The 16615-nt window shown below is 42.7% G+C and overlaps 1 protein-coding gene across 1 annotated transcript in view; it reads right to left on the bottom strand.

The window, feature by feature from the left end:
* LOC138296505 (CD109 antigen-like) overlaps positions 1–16615 on the bottom strand; it is a 775136-nt gene that overhangs the window by 437815 nt on the left and 320706 nt on the right. Inside the window, exon 13 of the mRNA XM_069235676.1 lies at positions 13421–13483. Coding sequence (XP_069091777.1) covers positions 13421–13483 — 63 coding nt within the window. The remainder of the gene's footprint in view (positions 1–13420; positions 13484–16615) is intronic.

Here is a 16615-nt window from a genome sequence, read left to right as displayed (position 1 = left end):
GTCACAGACCCAATCAGACACTGAGGCATCTATTCATAGACCCACTCAGACCCTCACGCACCCACTAAGACACTCATGCATCTACTCACAGACCCACTTAGACCCTAACACACGAAGTCACAGACCCACAGACACTTATACACCTACTCAGACACTCATGCACCACTCACAGATCCACTCAGAGATGCACGCACCCACTCACAGACCCACTTATACACTTGCACACCCACTCACAGACACACTTAGAGACTCATGCACCCACTGAAAGACTCATGCATCCACATACATGGATCCCCCCAAAGAATCATGCACACTCACAGATGGACTGAGAGATTGAGTTTAGACTCTCATGTACTTACTCATAGACCCACTCAGACACTCACACACCCATTCACAGACCCACTCAGATACTCATGCATCCACTCACAGACCCACTTAGACACTCACACACCAACACAGACTCACTCAGACCCTCACGCACCCAGTCACAGACCCAATCAGACACTGAGGCATCTATTCATAGACCCACTCAGACCCTCACGCACCCACTAAGACACTCATGCATCTACTCACAGACCCACTTAGACCCTAACACACAAAGTCACAGACCCAAAGACACTTATACACCCACTCAGACACTCATGCACCACTCAGAGACCCACTCGGAGATGCACGCACTCACTCACAGACCCATTTACACACTTGCACACCCACTCACAGACACACTTAGAGACTCATGCACCCACTCATAAACCCACTGAAAGACTCATGCACCCACATACATTGATCCCCCCCAAAGAATCATGCACACACTCACAGATGCACTGAGAGACTCACACACCTACTCACAGACCCACTCAGAGGCTCATGCACCCACTCCCAGACCCACTCAGACACTCATGCAACCACTAACAGACCCACTACGACTCTCACACACAAACTCAGAGACTCACACACCCACTCACAGAGACACACTCACATCCAGAAACACCCTCTTAAACCAACTCTCATACCCAGACACTCTAACAACCACTCTCACATCCACATAAACCTTCTCACACCCACTCTTACACCCAGACGGACACTCTCACACCCAGCGAGACAGGCCGTGTGGCAAACTCCCACTGCACAGGGCCTAAGGCTGTGCTCAGCACAGGGTTGGGTGGTTAGTGGGAGTTGGCCACAGGGACTTGCTGCAGGCCAGGCCCTGCGGCCATCCCCCGATGTGCATGGCTGAAGGCTGTGTGCAGCAGTGGCTGGATTAACATATAGTAAGGAAACTTTCTTTACGTTAAAAAAAAAACAAATTCACTGAAAAAACAAAGGTTACAGGGACGTTATAGTTAGGTTCTGAATTTACTCGCACAAAACCTTAGAAATTCAGCAGTGATAGCTAGAGTCCTTTCAAGTAACTATAACTCGTGCCCTAAGCTAACTATAACTCGTGCCCTCACCATGCACTGCTAATTATCCCAGATATTACAGCACTCATGACAACATTTATAACGTCAATATAAATATCAATTAAACATACCAATCAAATTATTGGAAGAAAAAACTGTGCATGGTGTGACGTAAGTTAAAGTACCTTAGGGTTTGAGTTATAGATACTTGAAATTAATCTAACTATAACTGCTAAATTTCTATGGTTATGTGGAAGTAAATTCAGAACCTAACTATAATGTCCCTGTAACCTTTGATTTTTTAAGTGAATGTATATATGTTTGACATTTCCCATTTCCCATTTTAACTCTCACAGGATTATCTGCTGATCCGCTATCTTCTATTAACAAAAAAACAACTTAATGGAATTACACTAAACTTACCATGCAAGTAAAATTTTACTGAAAGAAGTGTCATAGGTTGGTTTGGTGTATATATCTGTTGAGTAGTTTTTGAGCAATTAGTGTTACAAAAATGTGTTGGAGGTTTAAAAGGGTGAGCAAGTTGCAGATATCTTGATAATTAGAGAGAAATGTGTTGAAGGTCTCATTACAGAATAATGGCCTTGGTCCTCTCATCCAAAAAAAACCAATAAAGCTGAATAAGTCATAAGGGGGTAATGAAACTAACACCTGATCCCCAGGTATGGGACCCCAAAGAGATACATATAAAAGTCATTTAACATGGAGTCTTAGACCTACAATAAGGCTCATAGGTTCCTGAACTCTGCCTTGGGGTATGAAAACCAAGCAGCAAGGCTTGTTTAATTCTTTTTAGATCCCACATCACATTTGTAGAATTGGAACTGGCTTCACAAACCCTGCAAGTGCATTCTACTATAGCCCATGATACTCGTAAGGTTCACAAACCTACACTGGAGTTTGAGAACAGTTCGAATACATTCAGCTCTATTGAACATTTCTGGATATGCAAGGGCAGGAGTATTTTGGGGAAGTACTGGCACAGATTCCATGCTTTGATAAAGGGGACCATATTTGGTCTATATGTACCACTGTTTTCAGTGCATTACTCCCTACCAGTAGGAAGCAAAATAAACAGAGGATGATTATGTTGTCTATATGCAGTTAAAGCAATACACCATTGGTAGGCAGCATCCATAATTTTGGTTTTAACGAAGACCCGTTTTTTCTGTAAATCATTATTCACGGGTTGACATATCAACATTTTTACAATTTGATAGATTTGACTGTTTCAGTTACTACAATAAGAAACATTTGTTAAATTGATGATTTGCTTGCAATTGATAATATTTGGATCCAATGTACTAAGTTTAATTTCTTGTACGTTTGTAATTTGGAAACGTTAAGGCAGATTTCATAGGTTTGACCTGTTTATTATAAAACATTATAACACTGCCAGTTGGCCTGACCTATTCCCTACAAAAAGCCTGTGTTAACAGCAATAGGCTTTTAAGGATGAATGGTTATTAAACTCTGTTAAAGCTCACAGGCAGGACATTTGTTACACAGAATTTCACAGAATACAGTATTAGACAGGTGTTTTGGTGTTGGTGATTCACTCAAAAAACACTTGGGATAGAAGAAATGCACTACAATAATCCAGTTTAGGCTCTCTCTGGAGAGATACTATTTTGCTTTGCCAACTGTCATTTTGTGTACATTTGTACTTTTATCACTGTTTGCCGGATGGTTGCCTTGTAGAAAACTTTCGCTAAGTATAGTGGGCTTGATTTGATTATGTAAAACATGCCTATGATAAAGACAATAGGCCTGACTGCTTATTATGAAAAGTTATGGTAAGGGCAGTAGGCCTGGCATTTTGATTGTAAAAAGCATATGTTAAAGTCAATAGGAATTTAAAGGTGTATAGTTATTCTTGCTCAAAAGCCTAATCTCAGAGATTACCTTAGAAGGCTAGGGTTTTGGTGTTGGTTACCCTGTCTGATAAGCCATGGGTATAAACATTTAGCACTGAGAGACTTTTGCTCTTCCAATTGCAATTTTATGACTGTATGCCTGATGGTTGCTTTGTGGGAAAGCCTACACTCAATACAGAAGGACTAAGTTGGTTATGGTGACAAGCCAACGATAACACCAATTGGCTTAGGAAAATGTTTTGCTAGATGCTACAGTGCTGGTCTGGGCATTATGAACAATTATTTCAAAGACCTTTGGGCAGGCCTATTTATTAGGAAAAGCATATGCTAAATACAAAAGACTGTCACAGTAGATTGTCATGTTGAGGGTTGTGGAAATATATATGGTTACATGTAATCTCACGGGTTACCTCAGCAGGCAGGGGTTTTTGGTGTTGGTCACCCATTCTGACAAACCCAGGGAGCAGAATTTCAAAGTTCTGATTCTTGTCAGGTCCCATTGAGAGGGGTTGCATATTGTTATGCCATCTGTAAATTTTAACATATTTATAATTTTACATAGTATGCATGATGGTTGCTAGTTTATGCCCACTTCAGTAGCCTAGTGTTGTATACAGTGTCAAGCCATTCTTAAAGATTAGACATTTTATCGGTTCACTGTGAAAAATTATGTCAGATTCCTTAGCTGTGATCTGTTTATAAGGAATATTATAACAAAGCAAGTAGACCTTGCTTACTGTGAAGAACGCGTGTTAAAGGCAAGAGGCTTTTAATGGCAAATTGTTATTACACTGTGCTAAAGCTTTTAGGCAGGTATTTTGCTACATGAAATCTCACAGATTACCTTAGCAGAGAAGGGTTTTGGTGTTGGTGGCCCAACCGACCAAACCATGGGGGAGAGATAATTTGTACTATGGTAAACCTTACTAGGCTTTCCTACAAGTTATTTTATATTGCTTTGACAACTGTGTTCTGTATGCATGTGTGATTTATTACGGTATACCTGTTGGAAAGCTTTTAATCAACATGATAGGTCTGAGTTGACTATGGTGACAGGCCAATGACAACAGCTAGAGGTATGATTGATTCACTAGGAAAATATTTCTGATGCCATAGATCTGATCGGTATATTATAAAAAGTTAAGGCAAATGCAATAGGCCTGACATATTGATTGTGAAAACACATATGTTACAAGTTAATAAGTGATTGAGGGTTGTTAGACTCATCATCCTTGGATGTTATTCCCACAAACATTTTGCCTTCACCCTTCCAGTTTTCTGAATTAGAGATTTGTTGGCAGTAGGACGTCGGGCACTTTACCGCTGCTAACCAATGTTAAAATGCTTGTGCTCTCTCCCGAAAACATAGGTAAATTTGGCCTATACCTGACTGGCACATTTAATTTACTTGTAGGTCCCTAGTAAACAGTACTACACATACCCAGGGCCTGCACATTAAATGCTGCAAGTGGGCTAGTAGTCCTGCATCACTCATTTTGACACCCACTAGCATAGCCTTGTAAAACATGTCTCAGGCCTGCCTCTGTAGCCTGCAGTTTTAAACTGCCACTGCAACCTGGTAAACTAAACCTTTTGCCAGGACTTCCTTTTTAATTCATACAAGTCACCCGTAATGTGGGCCTTAAAAGCTCATAGGGCAGGTGTGACAGGTAAGTACAAATGGATACGTCAATACGGAGTTTTGGGGTTTACAGATTTACTCTTTATTTCTTTTCTCCAATAATTGTCTCTTCCTTTTTCTTTTTTTTTAATCTCTCTCTACTACTTTTGTATGTCTGTAGACTGTATTCTTCTTTTTCTTCTTTCCTGTTCCTTATCGTCTTTTCTTAGCAGTTACAGGTCGGCGCCTCAGGGATCCAGGAGATCGTCCACCAGGAGAGGGAGAGAAAAACAAGAAGCCCATTTTAGAAAGGTATGTTTAGCTATATTGTAGGTATTATTCTTTCGTGTCTGGCTTTTCTTTTCCCTTGTTTCTGTCTTTTTCCTTGTTTCTCCTGTGCCTTTTCTTCCCGTGATTCTGTTAGTATCCAGATGGCTATTCACTATTGCCTTTCTGACGCCCTTGCTCTCTATCTCACTGCCTTTTAATATACCTTCTTTTTCTTTAACCTTTTCTTTTTTTTTATTTAGTACTGTGGTTCCTTTCACCCAGTGCCTTACCTTAGTTTTTGTCAGTGATTTTTCATGGGTCTTTTTAGTACAGATACAGAAAAATAGTGCTCCCCACTTTTGGTGCCCCTGTTAACCTTCCCTCCCCAGTTTGGTCCCCGTACCTGGTGAGGCCACGTTCCTCCTGGAATGTGGCCGGCTCCTTTGCGGAGTCTCTCCCTCAGTCGTTTTGATGCGATTTCCAATGTGGTATTCCTTGACGTCCGACGCCAATGTCCTCCATTGTGGTCATCTCTCTCTCGCTGCCTTAGTTCTGCTCCTTCAAGTCTCTGCTCTCCTCCTCCGCTTCTGTGTCGCAGTTTTTTCCCTTTTCTGCATCTCTGCTCTCCTCCTCCGCTTCCGTGTCGCTGTCTTTTCCCTTTTCCACATCTCTGCTCTCCTCCTCCCCTTCTGCGTCCTTCACAAACCTGTTTCCTTGCCAGCATCTTCCTGTTTGTTGGGGTGCCGCCCCTTGCTCCCAAGAGTCGGCATGACGTAGAGGTTTGACCTCTACGCCGGTATGCTAAGAAGTACCCCCAGGGTACCTCCAGTCCGGCCTGGATCCTTGCGCTTCATCACATTCACTCCCCCTTGAGAGTGGCTGTTGGAGCCACTCGTTGGTATGATATCTAGACAGAAAGTCAGCATTGGAGAAAAGGGATCCTGGGGAATGTTGTACCTGAAATAAAAAAAGGTTGTAATGATAACCATCTGAGTACTTGGGAATTAGTATCCTTGTGTTTGTTTAGATAGCCAAGTCAGTGGGGCGTGGTCCGTAAGGAGGGCAAATGAACTTCCTAGGAGGGAGTATCGAAGAGATTTGATTGCCCATTTTATCGCAAGACATTCTTTTTCCACTGTAGGGTAATATTTTTCTCTAGGTAGAAGTTTTCTACTGATATATACGATTGGATGATATTGGCCGTCGTCTCCTTCTTGGGATAGCACTGCTCCTTATCCCTGGTCGGAAGCATTGATTTGTAATTGAAATGATTTGTGAAAATCCAGGAAATGTAAGATCGACTCGGTGGTTAGTAAGGACTTTAGCTGGAAGAACTGTTGCTTCTCTAGTTCGGTAAAAAGTGTTATTTGATATGGATGTCTCTTCTCCAACAGAGCCGTAAGAGGAGCGGCTATGTCAGAAAAGTGTGGACTAAATCGCCAATAATAACCAACCATACCCAGGAAGGCTCTTACATCTTTTTTGTTCTTTGGGACTGGTATTTGCGTGATGGTTTCCACTTTCTCTATCTGTGGTTTGATTGTTCCATTTTCTATTACATAACTTAAATAATTGATTGTATTCTGAGCTATTTTACATTTGGTTGGGATAGCAGTTAATCCAGCCTGTTAAAGGGCTTTTAGTATATCTGACAAGTCATTTAAATGTTCCTCCCATGTCTTACTGTATATTACAATATCTTCTAGTTATGCTGCTGCACAGTCTTGATAAGGCCGCAGCACAATATTGATTAATCTCTGAAAGGTTGCTGGAGCCCCATGCAACCCAAAAGGCAATACTGTGAACTGATATAACCCAGAAGAGGTTGCAAAGGCTATTTTTTCCTTGTCTGCTGCTTCTAGTGGAATCTGCCAATAGCCTTTGGTTAAATCCAAAGTAGTTAGGTATTTTGCATGTCCTAATCTTTCTATAAGATCATCTATGCATGGCATGGGATAGGTATCGAAGTGTGATAGGGAATTCAGCTGTCGGTAGTCTATGCAGAAACAAATAGACCCATCGGGTCTCTTCTAGTTGATGGCGTTGGGAAGGAGGAAGGTTAGTACCAAAGTGGGGCTTGCTTTCTTGTTCCGACTCAGGATTGGTAGGGAATACTGGTATTTCTGACTCTTGACAGGTCGTAACATAGAGACCTACATTAGGGTCTTCTTTCTCATACCACGTCTTCAACAAGTTAATGTGATATGTTTGACTTTTATCTGATCCTACAGGTATTTCGATCCTATATGTTATCGGGGTTACTTTTTCACGGATGGTATACGATCCCTGCCAATGGGCCAACAATTTATTCTCAGTCGTAGGCAGGAGTATTAACACTTTTTGTCCTATAGTTAGGTCACGGGTCTTACTTCTAGTATCATACTGAGCTTTCTGTCTCGTCTGGGTCTATTTTAGTTGGGTATGGACGTCCTCCCATACTGTATGTAAGTTGTCTTTTAACTCGCTAGTATAGGTGAGTATGTCTTATCTCCTGCTCTGTTTCCTCCCACTGCTCCACCATTATTTCTAATATTGTCCAGGGTTGTCTTCCGAACAGGAGCTCAAACGGACTATGTCCAGTGGAAGACTGCACATGTGAACGTATGGCATACAATACCAAGGGTAATTTTTTATCCCAATTCCTACTGGAATAGTTTATGGTTTTCCGCAGGAGATTCTTGATGGTTTTATTATAACATTCTACAAGGCCATCTGTCTGCGGATGGTAAACCGACGTCCATATTTGTTGGACACCCAGAGTCTGACATATTTCGGACATTAACTGGGACATGAAAAGGGTTCCCTGGTTGGATAGGAGTTCTTTAGGGAATCCGACTCGGGAAAGTAATTCTATCATGGCTTGAGCCACGCTTTTCGTAGTCATACTTGACAAAGGTATGGCCTCCGGATATCTAGTTGCGTAGTCTACAAGAACCAGGATATATTGGTGACCTTTAGATGACGGTATCAATGGACCTACCAGGTCCATACTCACCCTTGTGAATGGGGTCTCTATAATAGGTAACAGAGGGAGGGGAGCCTTGGGATCCATAGAGGAGTTATTTGACATTTGGGACATTGTTGACAATGTTTTCTTATATCGCCATATATCCCAGGCCAATAAAATCCCCTTGTTAAATATTCTTCCGTCTTCTCTCTTCCTAAATGACCCTCCCCCATGTTCCCATGTACTAGGCTAAGTACCTGGTCACAGTAATCTTTTGGAACTAGCAATTGGGGTTTCCTGTTCCCTGGTTGAGGGATTACTCAATACAGTAAATCATTGCTGATGTGAAAATACGGATCTACCATGGGATTCTTTTTGGTCAGAGCAGCGTGCCAGGCGTGCTTTAGAGTAGGATCGTCTCATTAAGACTGTCGAAATTGTCCTGCGACCAAAAATATCGGCTTCTTGGAATTAGGTTTAGGTTCATTATTACCATTGTCCTCCCTGTAGTAGGCTATCTTTTGCTCTCGCTTTTGTGACTTAGTTCATTTTTCTCTAGGTATAGTATTTTCTATTTCTATTGAGGAAAAAGGAGCTTAAGTCCACCAGGATTCTGTCTGATTAGTATGTTTTAGGCTTTCCAGGAGTTCGGGAAATTATATATAATCAGTTCCTATGAGTTCTTCCACGAGGTCGGGGATGGCTCCTATGATAACAGATTCTTCTTTTTCTCGTAATTTCATCTGTATGATAGCTACTGGGTATGTTTTACTATGTGTTGTGTACAGTGTGTGATGGTGTAGAGTTAGTCAATTTTACACTACCTTTGTAGAGTGTGTTTGTGGGAGGGTTGGTGACAGACTTCTCGTTCTTGGATCGTGAGCAGTTCAGTTTGGTTTGCTGGGGTTGATGCTTGCAATGCTTGGTGGGAGGTATTGTGGGGGTATAAGGGGATGTATGTTGGGGTTTGTTCTTCTTTCCAAGACATGGCAGTGTAGGAGTGACACATACAATATTTTAGAGTGCAGTCACATAGGCCATTCTCCATCCGGTTCTGGACACAGTGATATCTATGACACTGGATAGGCCCTCGAGTGACACACACTTTGGTTCTGTCCTGGAATGTTAATGGCTTGGGCAACAAAGTCAAGAAGAGGCTTGTGACACGGTATATATGTAGGCTTAAACCAGACATAGCATTACACCAGGAAACACACTTGAGAGGGACACATTACTCCTTTTCTTGGTAGGGGTGCCTACGTCTCCCTGGCACACACAGTTTTTACCTCTGGCTCCAGGGGAGTAGCGGTATTGATACGTAAGACCCCTCTATTTCAGATGTCTCAAACATGGGTGGATCCCAATAGCATGTATGTGGGAGTCCATGGAATGTAGGGTAGGACTGATATTACTTTAGTAGGTGTCCACCAGTGCCCAAGGTTACAAGTCCCCACACTGGATAAGGTGGCAGATACACTTCTGAAGACCACCTCCTCGTTACATATTTTAGGAGGTGACTTTAATGATACTATGTTCCTTGATATAGACCGCTCTAGGCAGACGGCAACCCGAGCTTGACTCACGCCCTTGGTGCACTTTGCAGATACCCCAGGACTCTTTGATGTCAGGTGTCACACTCACACAAGTGTGAGGAGATACTTTTTTTTACAGGGCACATGGGGTTGATTCCCAAATGGACAATGTCTTTGCACCAGCAGGCGAGGTGGGGATGGTGGAAAAGGCAGAATATCTGGCAAGGGGGCTAACTGATCATACTCTACTCTAACTATCCATAGGGTGACAGAAGCAAGTGGGGTCTGCGGGTGGAAATTAAATCCCTGGAACCTGAGAGATGCTGCTGTAGCGTGTGAGCTAAGGATAGATATGGAATTGTACTTTTCAGAGAACCTGGACTCAGTTGAATCTGCCCTGATTCTCTGTGAGGCCTGTATAGCGGTACTTCGGGACAGTGTGCAGAACATCCCTGTGCGTAAGAACAGGCAAGAGGTGGAAGACTGAAGAACTTGAGGGCCAACTGCATTCCCTAAAAGCTATAGAGTAACCCTGCTCCACATTTTCTCCATCAGCTTGCAGTGATATGAACAAAATATAGGGACCTAGCTCAGGGGGAGGTGCAGTGAAGCCAAATAGACACTCACCACTGTCTCTGTGATACAGGCAATAAGGTGCGTAAGCTCCTGGCGTGGCTCGGCAGCCGAGAGCTTGAGGCGCACTGGGTAGGAGCCATTACAACTGTCTCAAGAGAATCGTATGATAAAGATGCCCAAATAGTGGAGGAGTATGCATGATACTATTAGGAATTGTATGCATCATTTGCCCTGCAGGGGGCTGCTCAGATACGAGACTTCCTTGATGCAATAGATACCTGGTATTTTCTGCAGAGGGCTGCATGGACTTTGAGGAGGATGTCACCCTCTCCGAGGTACACTGATCTACTGGGACCGCATCTCCTGGACATGTTCCACAAGGTGATAGATAAAGGTGTGCTGCCTCCAGACCTCCAGCGTGCAATTATAACAGCAGTACCCAAGGAAAGCAAGCCTAGGACCAGTTGCGACTCCTATCGCCCGAATTTGCTCCTGAATGTGGAAGCCAAAGTGCTAGGCATAATCCTGGCAACTCAGTTGATCAAAGTTATAATCTCACTGATACTGGGGATCCATCTGGATTTGAGCCAGTTAGATCCACCCGACTAATCTTGCAATGACTTCACAATTGACTGGCCGGGGTCAGCGATAGGACGTCCCCCATGTCTTCCTCTTTCTATTCGGGGGAGAGCTAACATCTTTAAGATGTTTATGTTCCCCAAGTTACTGTATAGCCTCCAAAGCATTAATTACACACTTCTTAAAGAGATGTTCATCAAAATAGACAGGGAGGTGAGGCTGTTTGTATGGCATGTGAGGCACCCAAGAGTGGCATTACACACACTTCATCAAATCTTATAACAGGGGGTATTTCCCTACCAGATGTCCAGGATTATTAGTGGCCGGCACATTTGAAACCTATTTAATGATTGGTTGTTTGTGAGCTTTGACCACCCAACATATGCACAGGAGGGGGCCCGGTTCCAGCCACAATCCCCCCAACATTATATCTATGGGGGTGCCGGATCAAGTGGGTTATTGCCTGCAGCACAAGTGACAGAGATTCTAGTGCAGAGCTTCTAAGATGGTAGGATGGGTGTCAAAGGTTACCAGGGAAACACCTTTGTGGGATAGGGAATGCTTAAGGAACTGAGTGAACTGTGTGAGTTCCGACTCTGGGACACTGTTGGCATCGTTAAGCTAAGTGAAGTACTAGAAGATGGGACTCTCAGGCCCTTCCCCTCTCTGAGGTGGGAGTACCACCTCCATCAAACTCAGTACCTGAAATTCATGCAATTCGGACATGCTTGGTTAGCTGAGGGGTTGGACGTGCTCTGAATAGCTTGAGGGACGGTTGATTATGGAAGAACTCAAGACTAAGGATATATCCTACACACACAAAACTATCAACAACAATATTCCTGATACCTTAGGCACACTAAGATAGAGATGGGTAACCAACATCGGGGAGACTGAAAACATGGACTGGGTGACAGCTTTGATGCATCGAAGGGAAGTTACCATCAAGTCCTGGCTCCACCTCGTGCAGTTCATGGTGCTCCACCGAATATGCTATGACCATGTCAGACTACACAGGATGGGGAGGGCGGCCTCCCCAGAGTGCTTGAGATACGCCGGGGACTGGGGAGATTTCCTACATGCACTTTGGGGCTTCTCCACCATTCAGACCTACTGGTCAGCAATTGTTCAAGAGCTACAGGTTGTGCTGGGGGTCGACTTCCCACTTGACCCGAAATACATATTTCTGGGGATCCCTATAGAGGTTGATGTCCCTAGGCCTAAACTCCTGCTCTGTAATCTAGGGCTGATAGTTGCCAAAGGAGATGTAACTAGACGCTTGGGTGCACAGGAGGTCACCACTGCGAGTCAATGGAAAGATGGTATGGATTTGGATATGGCTGCAGAAAGAGTTATGTAAGAGAGTAGGGGTTGTCCCTTCAAATTAAGAAAAGTATGGGGTCCTTGGTTGCAATAATGTGGTTATGAGGATTGCGTGGGTGACTATGTGGGTCCAGGTGCTATCACTGTGGTGCAGTGATTGTCTGGCTAACACAGCCCCTCCAGTGGTGTACTATGTGGAGTTTTTTCCTGGATTACTAATATGAGACATGCTGTGCTAGTGTTGCTATGTGGGCTGGTGCCTGCTGTGAGATTTAATTGACTACCCCCCCCCACTTCTTGCTGCCTACCTCCTTTGCTGTTACAGACCTGTACTACTCGATGCTGCCCAAACTGCAACCTTTAACAGAGATTTTGGGGATACTCGATGTGATCTTTTTGTTGTTTATTGTTTTTGAAAAACTTTAATAGAGTTATGTAATATGTGAGATCATTAGCAGCGCACAATGGTGGTGCAAGTCATAGTTAGCTTACAGAACTGTAAATTTCAGTTTTTTTCACTTTTAAACATACATGCTGGTGTTATTTCAAAACCTAACTACAATGTTACTTTAACTTTTGGGTTTTTCAGTGAATTTCTGTTTTTGTTACGTATGCTAACACCCTATTGCCATACTTAGCAACGTCAATTTAACCTTTGTTTTTTTAAGTCCAATTTATTTTTGTTGCAATGGAGAGCAAAGATTCCGATGGGAATTTTAAAAGGGAAAGGGAAATGCCACATCTTTGATTGTCCCCCTTTTATCTCATCCCCTTTTACAAACAAACCTGTGCAGAACCTGGAAAGCCAAAACCAAGTGAAATAACATTTTTTTTTTTTTCATCAAACAGTGCGAAAGTAAATAGCAAAAAAAAAAAACAGCTTTTGAATGGAAATTTTGAGCTAGCAATAAGTATCGCCAGTGTGTCATATTTAATATTTTAATCTATATTTAACTTCATATACATACTACATGCACCTCCCGTGTACTGTCTTTTCCCCCTGGCTGTTGGGCACAGGGCCTAAACGCACCTGTACGTCCTGTGGCCAAGCCAGGACCGATGCCCAATCACCTATGTGTAAAAACAAGCTGCGCACGGCCTTTGCGTATATGATGAGCAGACAACTTAGTGGTTTGTGATGCTACTCATCTCAATTCATATGTGATGCTATTGTGGTTGCTAAAGGTTGGTAAAACGCTTTAAACATCATAAGGGAGTCAATACCTTCAGGGAAACTTACTGTAATCGATGGCTCACTCTTTCCTTCTTACCTGATAGTTTAATTCTACGGAGGGTTTATTCGATTGTATGACCAACTCAAAAGGTATTCCAACCTAGAGAAAAGAGAAGTCAAAGTTTACATAAATATTTTTAGCAGAAAGATGTGATAATTAGTACTTCAGAAAGACTAAAGCAATTAGAGATTCAAACAGAGCAGATTTACAATTACACAAACAGGACAGGTACTTTTCTTAAGTCCGTAAGCCAAAATCTCCTTCATTTTCGTCTCCTAGATCATACTTGCATGCTCCAACTCTTTTCCAAGATTATGCTACGGGCAAGTGAGTCAGATATAAATTATGTTTACTTCTTTTCAACTTCCATTATAACTAGGGAAATTGCGCCTACTATATAGCTCTGGGGTGGACGAAATATATGTATTCTGCATTGCTGAAAGTAGCTGCAGCATTCAAGTAAAAACAGAGCTAACCCCCAATTCAAACACGAACTTGTGTTTGGAAAAAAATCGTATTCAGACTTTAATAACTGTAAGTCATTCTTAAAGAGATAATTGTATGAACCCAGGTGAATTTCAGTTTTTCAATTTATTCCAGTTGCAAATTGAATACCTTCAAAAAGTGAACACATTCAATTTGTGATGACCGTACCATCCAGTGTTGTATGGTATCGGTGACGTGTGCATAAATTACACTGCATTTTAAAATGTGGTCTGAATCAAGTGACAGGCGCTCTGGGCAAGAATTTCCAATGGGGCTCTAAATAGGCGTTTAGGGATTCAGTCTAAACAGGTAAAAGTCTACATCCACGTGTCTCATAAGGACTAAGAAGCAGCATCAGTTGGTGATGGTAATGATCAGCTTCTTCCTTGTTTGGATATACTAGTAAAGCAAAAGACATATCATATATATATTTGGTATGAGTGAATGTATCACAGCTATTTCCACAGTTACATGGGACCCATCACCGCTGTGTCAGTGGTCTCAGCAAATCAGTACACTGCACTAGCATTACTTGGAGATGCAGAGCAATAAAATCCAATTAACAAAACAATTCAATGAGACAGGAAACACAGAGACACTTGGGCAAAGATACACACAATCTGGGGAGGTAGTACATATATAATGTATTGCATTTGGCCTTCTCTGAAGGGTCGGTCCTAAACCTTTTGCCTTCACCTCTTCTGCTTTGTTGAATTTGCTTTTGTTGGCATTAAGACTCTACTCACTTTACCACTGCTAACCAGTGTTAAAGTGCTTGTGCTCTCTCCTTAAAAATTGGTACATTTCATTTACTTGTAAATCTCTAGTAGTAAAATGGTACAACATGTACTCAGGGCCTGTAAATCAAATACTGCTAGTGGGCCTGCAGCACTAAGTGTGCCTCCCACCTATGTAGACTTTTAAACATGGCTCAGGCCTGCGATTTTACCTTATCTGTGCAGGTTTAGACAGCCACTTTGACCTGGCAAAACAAACTTTTAGCAGGCCTAAAGCTTTCTTTTGAATACTTATAAGTTCCCCTAGGGTAGGCCCTAAACAGCCCCTAGAGCAGGGTGCATTGTATTTAAAAAGGTGGACATCTACTTTAAGTTTTACATATCTTAGTAGTAAAAAACTCTCACATTCGTTTTTCACATTTGCAAGGTCTACCTCTCCTATAGGATAACATTAGGTTACCTTATTACATTTAATAAATGAAGACCCTTGACTGGGAACAAGAAGGAGAGTCGTGTTTGGTGTCTGAGGAATTGTCATTTAAATCCTCTTTAATGGTACAGTGAGATTATAAGTCACAGTTCCCAAAAAATATTCAATTTGAAAAAGTTTGCATTTTATTTTCCTAACCATTTAGTGGTTGTAGCCTGTTTCCTGGGTCACATGACCAGCTGTAGTTGCCCATTGTGTATCCCTTCTATACAGTATCACAAAGGAGGGCTGGGTGTTGGCAGGATCTGCCATCTTTGACTTGAGCGGAGCTTTCACCTGCTACACTTGCACTTATAGGCACTGGCTCAGCTCAAACACACAGGACAGACTGGAACCAAGGCAGGGAGACAGAACATTTCCAACAACTCTGTAGGGGGAAACTCCAGAAGCTTCTACCACTTCAGAGGGTCATAAGGTATTAAAAGGGGTATTAAAAGGGGACCTTGGACCCACTCTTCAGATCACTTATGGACCTGTGTACTCTGCTAGGAAAGACTGCCCAGCTATGAAATCTGCCCTGCTGCCCAAGCCCTGCATTGCTGACCAAGGACTGCTTTGTTGCCTATTCCTGCTGTGCTGCACCTGGACGCTTCTGCTGCTGTGAACTGCCCTGCTGAATCCAGCCTGCCTGCGTGGACTTAGAAATCCAGGAAATCTTCAATGGTCAGTCGGCTGGCCCCCTGTTTAAGCCTCAGGGACATAGGAAGCTTCTTCCATATCAACGTAGCTTGCCGCTGACACCGGCCCAGCTCGACAGATCTCGTCCTCGACATTGACGCATTACAGTGTACGTTCTTGCAAGCCCAGTGGCTCCTTTGACACAGCTCCACGTGACACTGGCCCAGTGAGACACATCTTGTCCTCTGCAGATGCATAGCAGCACAAGTCTTCACAGCCTCAGCAGCTCCCTTGATAACTTAAAACGCGAACTCTCGTCAATAGCTTTATCAGCCTCACCGCTATGCAATGCATCTCAACGGTGAACCTCTTATCACAGCTCTTTGCCGACAACTCCACAATGCTAGTCAAAGCAGCTTGATGCAAAGACTTGACATCTTGATGCCCAGGCCATAAGGTACTCTGTCAGTGGACTAAGCTCAGTCCTATGTCTGGCATGTACTTCATCATGATCAGCCTGAATTTGCGAATTGGACCCAGTCTACCGCAACCAGATCGCTGCGGTTCATGTTTTTTTGTTTCTTAGTACTTGATTTCTACAAAACTTCTAAAATTTCTTATCTCCAGTTCTACTAATTGGATCTTTATCTTTATCGTTTTGGTGTCAAATAATTTATTTTTTAACATGTACTCCATTGATCTAAATTGGTTTGGGATTTTTCATGAGTTGTGTTTTCAATTTATTACTGTTTGCGTGCTTCATAAATACTTTACAGATTGCCTTTTGTCCCAAATGACCTGAAGGTTAATCTCAGGTTCATTTAGTGTCTAAGGTAGTCCATCCTGACATGGATTGTGGCTGTTGCTTGATCCTGATCTGTTCATAATCCTCCACTCAGA

This window comes from Pleurodeles waltl, chromosome 5, assembly GCF_031143425.1.
Source record: "Pleurodeles waltl isolate 20211129_DDA chromosome 5, aPleWal1.hap1.20221129, whole genome shotgun sequence".
Classification (NCBI taxonomy): Eukaryota; Metazoa; Chordata; class Amphibia; order Caudata; family Salamandridae; genus Pleurodeles; species Pleurodeles waltl.
Note: the sequence above shows the minus strand (reverse complement) of the source record. Positions and strands in the feature narration are given on the sequence as shown.